The sequence below is a fragment of the Trachypithecus francoisi genome, unplaced genomic scaffold (genome assembly GCF_009764315.1).
Source record: "Trachypithecus francoisi isolate TF-2019V2 unplaced genomic scaffold, Tfra_2.0 Lachesis_group3, whole genome shotgun sequence".
Taxonomy (NCBI): Eukaryota; Metazoa; Chordata; class Mammalia; order Primates; family Cercopithecidae; genus Trachypithecus; species Trachypithecus francoisi.
This window is the reverse complement of record NW_022681468.1, coordinates 125,695,846-125,710,478: the sequence shown is the minus strand read 5'-3', so window position 1 is coordinate 125,710,478 and position 14,633 is coordinate 125,695,846. Positions and strand designations below refer to the sequence as shown.

Genomic DNA, 14,633 nt, shown 5'->3' with positions numbered 1-14,633 from the left:
CTGGTCCTGCCTGTTCTCTGGTCATTTCCACACTATATTCTATTCTCTCCCCTCCAGCTTTCAATCCTCGTATTCTCAATCTTCCACACCGTCTCTCATCACAGAGCCCTGGCATGGTGGCTGTTGGGAAACTTCTCTCTCCCTGGTTGGCTCAGCTGAGCTCCGTTCCAGTGTCACTCTTCAGGATGCTTCCCCCGACGCTGTCAGACCCCGACGGCAGGCCCCTGCAGCACTACGTGCTTCTCTCCCAGCAGAAACACAAGCTGCAGCTCTACCTTTCTGTGATTCTTGATCAATGTTCAAATCCTTCGCTGGACTGAGCACTCCATGAGGCAGGAATCAGGCCTGTTTTCACTCAACATTGTATCCCCAGAGTCAAGCCAGGCAACTGGAAGTTGGTTGATACCTAAGTATAATTTGTAAATGGATGGATGAATCCAGGTGTGAGCTGCCCCCACAAGCAGGGAATAAATCTCTGGAGCCTGGCGCAGCCAGGAGAAGCAGAAAGAGCAACAGACTTGTCATCAGAAGGCCTCTACTTTTGCCACAATGATGTGACCTTGGGAAAATCCCATCCTCTGTCTGTTTCCTCATCTCTAAATTGGGAATATCATTTAGTCTGCCTGTAAGATAGGGATGTTTTGTGAGGCCGTGAAGACACTTTGAACTATACAAGTTATGCCCCACCCACAAGCTTCTAGCTCAGCAATGGGCTCCTATGCCAAGCTCTGTTGATAGGAGTTGGTTGACTGTCCCCTCCCCCAGAGAAAGGGAGATGAGATCTTATCATCCTTGGGGAGGGGTGCTCAAAGCTTTGGGTCATGAAAGGACCATGTGGCCTTGCGCTTCCCCATCTTTACATTCGCCCTTTTCAAAAACCCTCATGGAATTTCTTAGGTCTTCAAGGCCCAATGGCCTAGGTATATAAGAAAAGGAACCTCCTGTTGAGGACCTTCTGGTCTCTATTCTCGACACAAAGTTGGGGCCGTTAGCCAGAAGAGGGGAAAGGGTGGGGAATGGGAAGACTCCTTCCTTCCTTCTCTCCTGCTTGCAGGCTGGTCTTCAGACAGAGACACAGCTGAGTAGGGACAATGACTGTACCTTCTGGGACAGAGCTCCTGGGACAATCATCTGCAGGTGTATGCATTGCACCTACACCTGGCAGAATGCATGAAGTTGCCTCTGGGACCTGGACTTTAATATTAAGGTAGCTATTTACAGCAAAGCCTTACTACTTTCTCCCATATACCTCATCTTAGAGATGGGAATCCTGGGTTTCTGTTTCATCCGTATTGATTGACTATATCATTTTCCCTCACTGAGTCAATTTTCTCATCAGTTGCATGGAAATAATAATAATAATGCCACCCACCTTCCTATCTCACTGAGTTCTTTTAAGGATCAAGTGAGGCCGGGCGCGGTGGCTCAAGCCTGTAATCCCAGCACTTTGGGAGGCCGAGTCGGGTGGATCACGAGGTCAGGAGATCGAGACCATCCTGGCTAACACGGTGAAACCCCGTCTCTACTAAAAAATACAAAAAACTAGCCGGGCGAGGTGGTGGGCGCCTGTAGTCCCAGCTGCTCGGGAGGCTGAGGCAGGAGAATGGCGTGAACCCGGGAGGCGGAGCTTGCAGTGAGCCGAGATCCGGCCACAGCACTCCAGCCTGGGCGACAGAGCGAGACTCCGTCTCAAAAAAAAAAAAAAAAAAAAGGATCAAGTGAGGTCATTTGTCAGACATATGTGCACGGTAAGTGAAAAATCAATGCAAACGAAAGGCAATATTATTTTCTCTATGCATTTTAAATCCCTGCTTCTGTAGCAGGAAAGCACCATGCTGACTTAGTTATTCCTAATTAACTCAAATACTACCCAAGATCTACAGTCCATAAGGTATGTAGGCAGAGAGTGAGATGTGAACAAATCCTTCATCACAAATCAATTCTCAAGCATCTCTCCAGGGCCAGCCATCCTCCCTCTGGAGAAGGGGACCCTGAGGGGTAATCACTCTCTAATTGTTTTAACAGCTTGGCTGCCCTGCCAGCACCCTCCCAGAAAACCAGATCGGTGAGGGGAGGTGCAGAATGAAGAATTAACTGGCACCTCAGCGATTCTGGATTCTGTGGAGAGGGTGGAAGGCTATACTACAGACACACACCCCTGCAGGATAATTCTAGCTGGATGCTGCAGCAGGATGGATGAGAACATGCTTCTGCAAACCTCTTGGAATGCATCACTGACTAGATTCTGGTGATCAGAGCTTCCAGCCGGCCAGAACTTCCTCAGTGCATGATCTGCTGAGCAGCTCTGACAGGGATTCACTGGTGTCCTGGTGGAATACGGAGCCCAGGCCCTCGGAGCTCCCACTCTCCAGCTGGAAGCTGCCCACCAGCTCCTGGATCCACTGCAGGTCTGCGGAGAACTCCTGCCTCAGAATCTCAAACTGGGTTTGCAGATGGTCCAGTTTCCTGGCCACGCTTCCGAGACTAGATCCCGTGGCCTGGATGTCTTCTCGCAGCAGCTTCTTCAGTGACTCTACCTTGCGGAACTCATACCTGAGCTGGGACAGGTCGTGCCGGGTGCTCTCATTCTCCTCTCGGTACCAAGCTTCCTTCTCATTGAAGATGGAGACCAGGGCCTCCACATCGTCCTGGATGGTATCGTTGGCCTCCACCAGGGCACGGCATCCCAGGTCCACCCGCGCCACGTCTTCCACCACACAGGCAAAACGTTCAAAGTTGACGTAGGAGTTGTTGGGAGGCATGCTTGAGTGGCATTTAAGAGTGTACTCTCTCAGGCGCTTGGTTTTCAGCTGGGTGGGCTCTGTCTTCCGCTCTTCGGGGGCTCTGACTTCTCCTTTTGACTGGTGGGTGTTCAGACAGAAGAACCAGAGTGTTAATTTGCCACCCACCCCAGAGGGCAGTCCAAGGGGCAGGCAGAAGGCACACACAAGCGGCCTCTGGCATTCATTGCATGCATCAGGGTGGGGAGAACCAGGGCGGGATGAGCAGCCCCACAGATCGTAAGTGAGGTCAAGGAGTGTGGGGCTGCTGCCTGCATGCTCATTCAGGGCAGAGGGGTCCACAGTCATTAGAGAGAGCTCCACACGCATAGCATTCAAGGGGTGCTCACGCAGACAAGCAGGTTGCAGCCAGGACTCCACAGGCATCTGCGCAGGGCTGCAGTGTGTGAGGCCAGGGCTCACGCAGCGGGGCTGAGGAGCATCTCTCCTTCAGGGCTCCTTGGGCCTTCCCCATCCTCCAATGAGCAGACGAAGCTGAGCAGATGAAGCCGACCTCCTCTCAGACTACTCCAGCCCTTCCTGTTCTGTCTTCCACAGGCCTCACCTTCTCTTTGTATTGATTGATTGATTATTATTTTTTAGAGAGATGGGGTCTTGGCATGTTGCTCAAGTTGGTCTTGAACCCTGGGGCTCAAGCCATCCTTCTGCTGCCTCGGCCTCCCAAAGTGCTGGGATTACAGGCATGAGCCACTGCGCCTGGCCTGCCTCACCCTCTCTTATCTCCACCTTTCTTACGGTCATTTCATCCTTGCTGGCCTTCTCATGTAACAGTTAAGGTGAATGGGAAGTCTGGTGATGTCCCTGGGTGTGCGTAGTTGGCCAGTCAGCAGAATTAGGGCCTGAATCCTGCTGAGTCTCACCCTCTCAAAGTGCTCTTCACTACACCAGACCGCAAGAGCCTCTGGAAAGCCAGCAGCCGGAAGCCCAACTGCAAGGCGAGTTAGGCAGGGATTCATCTTTTCGCCCCAACTCTCCCCACAGGGAACAGAATTGCCCTAACAGTGGCTGTCTCTCTTCCCCACCAGGCCTCTGTCTCAGGCCCCATTCCTCAGGGCCTGAGGAGGTTGGTGGCTGATTTAAGTGTCATCCTTGACTTAGAGCCCCAAAAATCAGAAGGAAGGAGGCCTGGTCACAAAGTTGGGGTTTTCAATTGTCATTGATCTCTCTACACCTGGGGAGTCCTGATTTCCATTTGGAGAAGTGGCAGTGACACACCCTCCAACAAAGAACACTGTGTAAGTTGGCCCCAAAGAAAAAGGGTTTCAACTGAGGTTTGTGAGAGTTTCATTTCATAAGTTACCTGAATTTGAGACACACAAACTTAAAATGGCAAGCAAACAAACCTATTTGAACAAGCCCAGGCCCTTTGGGGCCCCTGGCTAGCTTTCATCTGTGCCCAGGGTCAGCGTTTCAAGCAAAGGCCTCTCTACAGGCCCTCTGCATCTGGCTACCTAGGCCAACCCTGGCGACAGAGCAGGGACCCTTTGCCCATTGGAACTCATGGCTGTGCCCTTACCGTGATCCAGGGGTGTCTGAGAGCCTCTTGGATTGTGAGCCGTTTCCTGCAATGAGGATTGGGAAACAGTGATGATCCATGAGGACAGAAGTTGGGAGCAACCATCTCCATTCTCACTCTTTTTAGACCTATATTTTGGCATTATTTGGCCACTGCTGTCAAACCAGTGGAATGAAGGATGCAGAGATGGATGGGAACTGGCTGCAAATTCTACACTCCAGGGGAAGGAAGCAGTCCAGGCAGACCCCTCAATAGAGTGGCCTTGTTACCTTAAACCCATACTGTTAGTCCCAAAGCTGAATGGCCTAAGAAGAGTCATAAATGCTTTAATGAGCTTCCATAATCTTCCAAAAGCCAACCCTCCATTGCTAAATCCCTGGTCTCTGTTTTTCTCTTTGCCTCCTAGATCCGTTCTCTGCCTTTTGCTGCTCTGTACCCAGGTAAGCGACTCTCCCTAGCACTGCTCTTAGGCAGGAACATCAGGGCCCTTGCACTCCAGACAACCCCACTCTGGCCCTCTCTGAAGTCTGTGGGATAGAGAGGACATAGTGTTCTAGTCTGTGGACCTTTCTTCCTGCCCCATCCAGGGCATGCTCCGGGTACCCAGCACCCTGCAATTCCCTGCCTATTTCATTCTTTGACCCCACAGCCACGGGGCTCACCCTGGCCCCTGGAGAAGGGATAGGGTTAGCATGTCTTCCACCATCCCACTGTACTGACCTCTCTGAGCCTACTAGCTCCTACTCCCAACCTGAACTGGCTTAAAAACCCTGCCACTTAACCTTTTCAAATCTGAATTCCAGGTGCCTTTGGGACAGACTGCACAAGGTAATGAGCCCTAAAGAAACCCAGGCTGACTTCCAGCACACACACACACACACACACACACACACATTATTTACATTTCAACAGGAGAAGAAAGCAGAAAGACTTAAGCAAACAAGATGAATGCCACGTCTTGGCTAGGCCACACTTCCCAGCACCTGCCCGGATTAGACCACAATGGTGCAGATGACAGCTATGTCAAAGCAGGGACACACTGACAGGTCTTTGCCAGAGGTGACAGGAAGGGATCAGTACCTGAGAAACCAGTGGCTTCTCTGTCCTCTTACCGGGTCTCTTTAACCAGAAGTTTCCGAATGAAGTCCTTGGCCAGCTCACTCGTCTGGCTGAAGAATTCCTCATCAAAGTCGTAACTCACTGCTGTGATATTTGCCAGTGTTTCCTGCTTCGTGTCTCCCAGGAAAGGGGATGCTCCACTTAGGCTGAGTACAACAAGAGAGGGAATCACATAACTAAGGGAAAGTAGGTAGAAATGGCGATGATGGACTCGGGGAACCCTGCCCCATGACTGCTGCATGGAGCTGGAAGGCTTCCAGCAACACAGCCTGCCCGCTCTGGGCAGCCAACCAGCAACCTGTTCAGCTGAATCTAATTCAATACATGTTCACAGAGTTCCTCCTAAGCACCCGACAGAGAGAAACCATGTCTTCAAGGGATGTGAAAGCGGAGGGGAGAAAAACACAGAGATATGTCTCTTTGTGATCCCCAGCAGGACAAAGCAGAATATAATGGAAGGCCAGCCAAAGGACATGGGAGGACAGGAAAGAGGGAGGCCCAGTGCGGCTTCACGGTGGCATGGATATTTGCATCGTTTGTGTCTTGAAGAATAAAGAGGTTGTCAGCAGTCAGAGAAGGAGACAGAAAGGCCTTCTGGGTTACAGGGGCAACTTAAGCAGAGCCCAAGAAGTTTGGAAATAGATGGGCCATTAGGGATAAGAAGGATCTGTGTGGTTCCCCAACAGGGACTGTCAAAGATGTCATACAAATAAAGACTCCTAAATCTACTATCTCCTGATTCAGATTTCAGTTGCTCATGGGATGCCTTGGTGGAGGCATGATCCAGGGGTGTCTGGATCAGAAGTGCCATTGTCCCAAACTCATTGTGTCCAAACCCATTCCAAGCATTCCCTTGATGAATGACATTACTTCCTGAATGTCCCCAAGCTAGAAGCACAGGAGTCACCTTGGACCCTTCTTTCTATTCCCTTGACACATCTGACTGGCCAAAAGCTTCCTTGTTGGTTCCATTTACTAAATATCTCTTGAAAGTCATCCCCATTTTCCGCAGCCACTTTCTTAGCATGGCGGCAGCAAGATGCACTGGAAACATTTTGATATTGCAATCCTGGGTTTGAATCCCAGCTAAGCCACTCATTAGCTGTGTGAAGCTAGAACCCCTCTGAGCTGTAGTTTCCTCATCTGTAAAATAAAGAAAATAAAATTTCCACCTCACATGATTGTTGTAAAGAAAAAATGCATACAAAAGCCTTATGTAATCCTGGCCCGCATTAAGGGCTCTGGAATTAATGGCTATTATTATTGCTATTGTGAGAACACAAAAGCCCTCTATGGCCTTCCATCTTCTATAGGATCACATCTAAACTCCCGAGCAAGGCATCAAGAGTTGGTCCTTACCCCAGGCTTGGTACATTTCAGGGGAATTTAAGGTTTACCATTCGTTTTCTCACGCTGTTTCCCCAGCCAGCACAGCCCTTCCCTCCTTCTCCACCCACATTCCATTCATTCCCTACATCCCAGTTCAAATCGATCCATCAATCATGTACTCTATTTCTCTCTCAATAAACCTTCGGCAAACCAGTGGCTCCCATCTGTGTCTCAGAGAGGCGTGTTCACGCCTCCAGCCTAACCTTGGTCCCACTGGGTGTGAGTTAGGTGTATGGTGTGTTTCCCACACACAGGGAGCCCTGGCAAGCAGGGGAGACCCTCCTTCATGCCGCATCCTGGGGCCTGGTACGGTGCCTGCCATGGAGCACATCTCAACAAAGCGGTTACATTCAAACGAGCCACAAGAAGACCATGTCCTCAGTAGACACTGGGATTCCTTCTTTTTTGAGATGGGGTCTTGCTCTGTTGCCTAGGATGGAGTGCAGTTGTGCGACTACAACTCACTGTAACTTCTGGGCTCAAGTGATCCTCCTGTCTCAGCCTCCCAAGTAGCTTGGGACTGTAGATGTGCGCCAGCACACCCAGCTAGTTTTTTTTTTTTTTTTTTTTGTAGAGACGGGGTTTTGTCATATTGCCCAGGCTGGTCTTGAACTCCTGGACTTAAGCATCTGCCCACCTCAGCCTTCCAAAATGCTGGGATTACATGGGATTCCTTCATAGTTCAAATCAGAGTCCTGAAGAAATCAAAGTTTCAAGAGCCAGCGTCAGACTATTCTGGCTCTGATGTGAAACTATAGGTCGATGGTTCTCAGCCTTCTCTTTGCATCAAATTCAGCTGGAGTTTTAAAAGATGCAGATACTAAGACTCTGCCCCCAGCAATGGTGATATAATAGATCTGGGGTGGGGCCTGGGCCATGGTGGGTATTAAAAGCTCTGCTGTGCAGCCAGGGTTGAGATCTTCTGCTGCAGCTCAGGAGGATCCACCATGTCACACAAGGTTCCTACTCCAAGTGATGCTGGGAGAGTCAGAGACTTGGCTCATAGGGATCATTGAGAGAATGATCCCCTCAGCTGCTGAGCACTAGTGCCCCTGCCCCAACCGGTTGACTCTTACTCCAGTGTGCTATAAAAATAGCATTTTCCACGTGTGCCGTGAAGGGAAAATGGTTGGGAAGGGCTGATGGAATGAATACTCACTAGCCCACTGTGCATGTGCCAGAGCCAGGGCTAGGAAACTTGCACATATTGACTTATTTAGCTTTCACAACACGCCCATGGCAGGAAGTTTGTGATTCCCGTTTTTCTCATGAGAAAAACAAACCCAGAGGTTAAGTCCCTACCCAAGGTCACAGAGATGGACAGTGATAGTATCATGGGACTCCAGCCCCAGAGGTAACTCACTACACACTGGAGCTATGCAGGAAATCTCTGTCTAAGCAACTGAATACTTCAGGGACAGGCAAAGAGGAAGGAGAAAGGAGGAGAGAAACAGTGAGAGGAAGAAAAGGGGATCTGGGGAAATGAGGAAAGAAAGAAGAGGCAAGATTGGGGAGGGCATAAGTAGCTTCACAGGGCTGTCCAAAGAGTTCTGAGTGAAGGGCTGGGCGCAGTGACTCACTCCTGTAATCTCAGCACTTTGGGAGGCTGAAGCAGGTGGACCACGAGGTCAGGAATTCAAGACCAGTCTGGCCAACATGGTGAAACCCTGTCTCCACTAAAAATACAAAATTAGCCAGGCATGGTGGTAGGTGCCTGTAATCCCAGCTACTTGGGAGGGTGAGGCAGGAAAATTGCTTAAACCCGGGAGGCGGAGGTTGCAGGGAGCCAAGATCGTGCCACTGCACTCCAGTCTGGGTAACAGAGCAAGACTCTGTCTCAAAAAAAAAAAAAGAGTTCTGAGTGAAAAGTAACATTCTCCAGTACACCTCAGTCTGGGGGAGGTTAAACACGGGAGCCCTGGCATTCTACAGGAAAAATGCAGACACAGGCTGTACAGAGTGGAGAGCCTGAGGCTGCTCCCGTGGATGCCTACTCAACTTCAATGCCAGGGTCAGATGGATACAATGAACCTACAGCACTTAGCCTCAGGCTTGCTGTGTGGACTTAACGCATCTGGATTATGGTGGGTGCTTAGTAAATGTCAGTCTGTCAGCCTGCCCCTCTCTCATTCCTTCTGGTTCTCCCAGATCTAAGCTGAGCCAGAGCCCCTAGATCAGGGATACTCACAGGATGTAGGTGATGACGCCTATGCTCCTGCAAAATAAAGAACAGTCAAGTCAGGGCCACCTGGGTCCAATCCCCGACGAGCAAGGACATCCTTATGGATCTAAGGGGAAGAGGTCACTTGCCTCCTCCACAGCAGACCCTGGATGCCGTCTCATGCTCCACACCCCTCTCCATCCCTCTCTTCAGCAGCAGCCCAGGATGTGTGTGGAGTCATCGAGCTCCGAATCCTGAGTCTGAAGACCCAAGTTCAAGATCAGACTCTTGCACTTGCAGGCTGTGTGATTTAGGTAAGTCCCTTACCACCTGGGAGCCCTTTTCCCCTTATAAAATGAGGATAATGATAACTACCTCACAGGACTGTTGGCAGGATTTTAGAAAACTAGGTAACAAAGGTGCTTGGCCAACTGTAAAGCAGGGTCCAAATGAAACGAGTCCCCTCTGTGCAAAGAACTAATCCCTGCAGTATCCGCAGGTCCAGCACAGTGCCCAGAATGCATGGACTTTCAGTGACCACTTGGTTGGCCGACTGAGTGAGCTACTATTACTATTATATTTAACCTGGCTGGGGCAGGCCCAGGGGTGAGCCTGCACCCTCCACCTTGCCTCTCTTCTTGCTCCTCCATTCCTGACAAAGCTCTGACCTGGCCAGGAGCTAACTGGCCTCAGGTCCAGGCCTAGAGGCCTCCAGCTGCCCTGGCCACAGGTCTAACATATTGGGGGAGCAGCCAGAGGCTCTGAACAGTGAGTGTGGAGTAAGGGGCTTTCATGGTTAAGGGGATGTCACCTGGAGCAGGATCTGAGGCCTTCTGCCCTTGGAAAGATCGCTAGGTCACCTGGGTGGCCTGTCCAACTTACCACATGTCAGCCTCCAGACCCAGGGGTTCGTAGTTCACAATTTCTGGAGCTGAAAGAAGTCATATTAAATAGTCAACATGAGTGTGAAAATGAGAGGAGAGATGGTTGTAGGGAATTTTAGGGAATTTGGTGCCAAATGTCTCCATCCTGAATCTCCAGGAAAATTAGAGCAGCAGATAAAAGTGATCTGCATCTAAGATTTCTGAGGAAAGGAGTTGCCATGGCCCAAATGTTTGTGTGTCCCCAAAATTCATATGTTGAAAGCAAATCCCCAATGCAATAATATTAAGAGGTAGAGTCTTTAGGAGGTAACTAGGTCATGAGAATGGAAACCTCTCAAGTGGGACTAGTACCCCTATAAAGAGGCCTGAGGGCTGGGTGTGGTGGCTCACACCTGTAATCCCAGCACTTTGGGAGGGTGAGGCAGGAAGACTGCTGGAGCCCAGGAGTTGGAGACCAGCCTGGGCAACACAGTGAGACCCCATCTCCACAAAAAATTTTAAAAAATTACCTGGGTGTGGTGGCACATGCCTGTAGTCCCAGGTACTTGGGAAGAGGCTAAGGTGGGAGGATTGCTTGAGCCTGGGAAGGTTGAGGCTGCAGTGAGCCATAATTGCACTACTACTCCAGCCTGGGTGACAGAGTGAGACCCAATCTTAAAAAAAAAGAGAGAGAAAAAGAAAACGAGGCCTGAGAGAGCTTGTTTGCCCCTTTGGCCATTTGACAACTTAGCAAGAAGGTGCCATCTATGAAACAGGGTGAGCTCTCACCAGATTCCAAAGGTGCCTCACTGGCACCTTGACCTTGGCCTTCCCATCCTCCAAAACTGTAAGCAATAAATTTCTGTTGTTTATAAATGACCCACTTTAAGGTATTTCATTAAAGCAGCCCAAAAGGACTAAGAAAAGAGTTGTCTGTTATCCTGGTAGAAACCTTTTACAAACAGGCCTTGATAGGAAGAGGAAAAGTACACAGAACACCTGAAAAAGGAAGAGGAGAGCAGGGAGAGGAAGGTACAGGAAGGAGAAATGGGGCCTTGGCTATGCGGCCTGCTTTAGAACTCTCTGGTAAAGACCAGTCGTGTCAGTGCTGGAAAGCGATGAAGAAGGCGGCATTTTCCTCTGAGTCTGGTCTGAAAGAGGGTACCTCCCACCTGATGAGCAGGAGGACATTCTTGGGGGCCCCTGAGACAATGAGCTTGAGGTGCCTGAGGGGCAGCCAGGGGAAGATGTCCAGGGGCAGGCTTCAGGGGAGTGGGTCAGAGCCATCATGTTTGGAGCCATCCATGTACAGGAAGAAGCAGGAGCTGAGCCAACGATGTGATGACCAGGAGAGGGTGCAGAGTCTAGGAGAGATGGCTCTGCCAAGGAGAGAAGAAGACCAAATGCTCCCCAGAGATCAAGCAGATAATCCCTGGAAAGTGAGTGTTGAATTTCACAGCCCCGCAGCGTCCAGAGTGTCAAGAAGGTACAGGCTGGGCATGGTGGCTCACACCTATAATCCTAGCACTTTGGGAGGCTGAGGTGGGTGGATCACTTGAGGTCAAGATGCAAGACCAGCCTGGCCAACATGGCAAAACCTCATCTCTACTAAAAATACAAAAAAAATTAGCTTGGTATGGTGGCGGGTGCTTGTAATCCCAGCTACTTGGGAGGCTGAGGCATGAGAATTGCTTGAACCTGGGAGGTGGAGGTTGCAGTGAGCTGAGATCATGCCACTGTACTTCAGCCTGGGTGACAGAGTGAGACCCTGTCTGGAAAAAAAAAAAAAAGGCCAGGTGTGGTGGCTCATGGCGGTAATCCCAGCACTTTGGGAGGCCCAGGTGGGCAGATTACATGAGGTTGGGAGTTTGAGACCAGACTGACCAACATGGAGAAACCCTGTCTCTACTAAAAATACAAAATTAGCTGCGCGTGGTGGCACATGCCTGTAATCCCAGCTACTTGGGAGGCTGAGACAGGAGAATCGCTGGAACCCAGGAGATGGAGGCTGCAGTGAGCCGAGATCACACCATTGCACTCCAGCCTGGGCGACAAGAACGAAACTCCATCTCCAAAAAAAAAAAAAAGGTACAAAGAAGTGGAGGTAAGAGTATAGATGCCACTTTTTAAAAGCTTGGAGATTATGGAGACAAAAGAGAGGACAGTAGCTTGAGAAGGACTGTTCATCCATGCTTTTTACATTTTCACTGCTACACAGTAATCCATCATGTGAATGTGTATCATTTTTTAGTCATTCTCTCAGAGTTCGTTTAAATGGCTTCCATTTTAAAAAATTATTGAAACGACATTGCTATGAACTTTTTTTTTTGCATGTGGTTCCTAATGTGCACATGAAAGACTTTCTTTAGGTCAGTGATAACTCAAAGTGTGGTCTGCAGAGACAAACAGTCCATAGACTGTCACTTGGTCCAACAAGAAAGGCACAGAAATTTGGACTATGCATTTAGAGACTCTTATAGCAATGTGACACTGCTGTGACATCCAAACTGTGGTCATTTTTCTAATAATTTATTTGTTTTTATTTTTATTTTTTTGAGACAGAGTTTCACTCTTTTTGCCCTGGCTGGAGTGCAATGATGCGATCTCGGCTCACCGCAACCTCCACCTCCTGGGTTCAAGTGATTCTCCTGCCTCAGCCTCCCAAGTAGCTGGGATTATAGGCACGTGCCACCAAGACAAGCTAATTTTATATTTTTAGTAGAGACAGGGTTTCGCCATGTTGGCCAGGCTGGTCTCAAACTCCTGACCTCAGGTGATCCACCTCCCTCAGCCTCCCAAAGTGCTGGGATTACAGGCATGAGCCACAGCATCTGGCCTAATAATTTATTTTTTATTGTATCTTACTGAAGTAGCAGTTCAGGACAGACTGATTTTTTTTTTTTTTTTTGAGACAGGGTCTTGCTTATTTATCCAGGCTGGAGTGCAGTGGCACAATCACAGCTCACTGCTGACTCAACCCCCTGGGATTAAGCAATCCTCCCATCTCAGCCTCCCAAGTAGCTAGACCACAGGCATGTGCCCCTATACCAGCTATTTTTTTAATTGTTTTTGTAGAGATGAGGTCTCACTACATTGCCCAGGCTGGTCTCAAATTTCTAGGCTCAAGCCTCTGGCCTCAGCCTCCCAAAGCGCTGGGATTACAGACATGAGCCACCATGTCCAGCCGATTTTTTTTTTTTTTTTTAAAGCTTTCATCATAGATTGAGAAGCAGAACTCACTTTCTCATGCCATTGATCTGAGATATATACACTTTTATTTCTGTCATCAACATGCTTTTATTTGTCTGTTTTTTTTTCTGTGCCTTTCTTTTCCTTTCTTGCCTTCTTTAAAAAATGAAGACTTTCGGTTTTATTGTTTTTCCCCAACTTCTTTTTTTTAACAACTATCTTTGAGACATAACTGTGGATATCTAACAAATTCTAATATAAATCAACATTTTGATGCTCCTCTAACAATCTAAAAACCTCAGAACATTAATTTTAAATACTGCTCCATCTAACATTTTCTTCATGTTTTAGTTTTATCCTGTTTTTTTTTTGAGACGGAGTCTTGCTCTTATCGCCCAGGATGGAGTGCAATGGTGCCAACTTGGCTCACTGCAACCTGCACCTCCTGGGTTCAAGCAATTCTCCTGCCTCAGCCTTCCGAGTAGCTGAGATTACAGGCACCCACCACCACTCCCAGCTAATTTTTGTATTTTTAGTAGAGATGGGGTTTCACCATGTTAGCCAGGCTGGCTGAGCTCGAACTCCTGACCTCAGGTGATCTGCCCGTCTCAGCCTCCCAAAGCGCTGAGATTACAGGTGTGAGCCATAGTGCCCGGCCTATTGTTTTGTTTTTTGAAACAGACTCTCACTGTCGTCCATGCTGGAGTACAGTGGTGCTATCTCGGCTCTCTGCGACCTCCACCTCCCAGGTTCAAGCAATTATCCTACTTCAGCGTCCAGAGTAGCTGGGACTACAGGCATGAGCCACAATGCCTGGCTAATTTTTTGTATTTTTAGTAGAGGTGGGGTCTCACCATGTTGCCCAGGCTGGTCTCGAACTCCTGACCTCAAGTGATCTTCCCGTCTTGGCCTCCCAAAAATGCTTGGATTATAGGCATGAGCCACTGCGCCCAGCCATCATCACAATTTTAGGCAGAAAAAATGTTTATATTTGCTTAGTATTTACCAATTTCTTTGCTTCTCTTACTTCTTGCTTTGAGGCCTCCATTTAGAGTTCATTTCTTTAATTCAGAAATACATCTTTTAGAACATCTGCTAATGATGGTCTATTGGTGGTAAACTCTATATCAATGTTTTGGGGGTTTTTTAATTGTTCTTTTTTGTTTTTCTTACATCTTTGCCCTCATTTTTTTTTTTTTTTTCCTGATACATGGTCTCACTCTGTCGTTCAGGCTAGAGTGCAATGGCGTGATCTCAGCTCACGACAACCTCTGCCACCTGGGTTCAAGTGATCCTCCTGCCTTAGCCTCCCAAGTAGCTGGGATTACAAGCGTGTGCCACCACATCTGGCTAATTTTTGTATTTTACTTGGGAGGCTGAGATGGGAGGATTGCTTAATCCCAGGGGGTTGAGTCAGCAGTGAGCTGTGATTGTGCCACTGCACTCCAGCCTGGATAAATAAGCAAGACCCTGTCTCAAAAAAAAAAAAAAATCAGTCTGTCCTGAACTGCTACTTCAGTAAGATACAATAAAAAATAAATTATTAGGCCAGATGCTGTGGCTCATGCCTGTAATCCCAGCACTTTGGGAGGCCG

At 48.8% G+C, this 14,633-nt stretch overlaps 1 protein-coding gene across 8 annotated transcripts in view; it reads right to left on the bottom strand.

Moving 5' to 3' along the window:
• The window catches only part of DAPK2 (death associated protein kinase 2), a 143,249-nt gene that overhangs the window by 14,287 nt on the left and 114,329 nt on the right, over positions 1–14,633 (bottom strand). For 4 of the 8 annotated variants that reach the window (XM_033189815.1, XM_033189816.1, XM_033189818.1 and 1 more), the window contains 5 exons: positions 9,869–9,917; positions 9,014–9,040; positions 5,430–5,582; positions 4,318–4,363; positions 2,253–2,861 (listed from right to left, as the gene is read on the bottom strand). In XM_033189815.1, the coding sequence (XP_033045706.1) occupies positions 2,253–2,861; positions 4,318–4,363; positions 5,430–5,582; positions 9,014–9,040; positions 9,869–9,917 (884 nt within the window). Of the gene's footprint in view, positions 1–1,758; positions 2,862–4,317; positions 4,364–5,429; positions 5,583–9,013; positions 9,041–9,868; positions 9,918–10,569; positions 11,229–14,633 lie in introns of those variants that run through there. The other 4 variants (XM_033189819.1, XM_033189814.1, XM_033189821.1 and 1 more) reach the window with 4 other exon arrangements.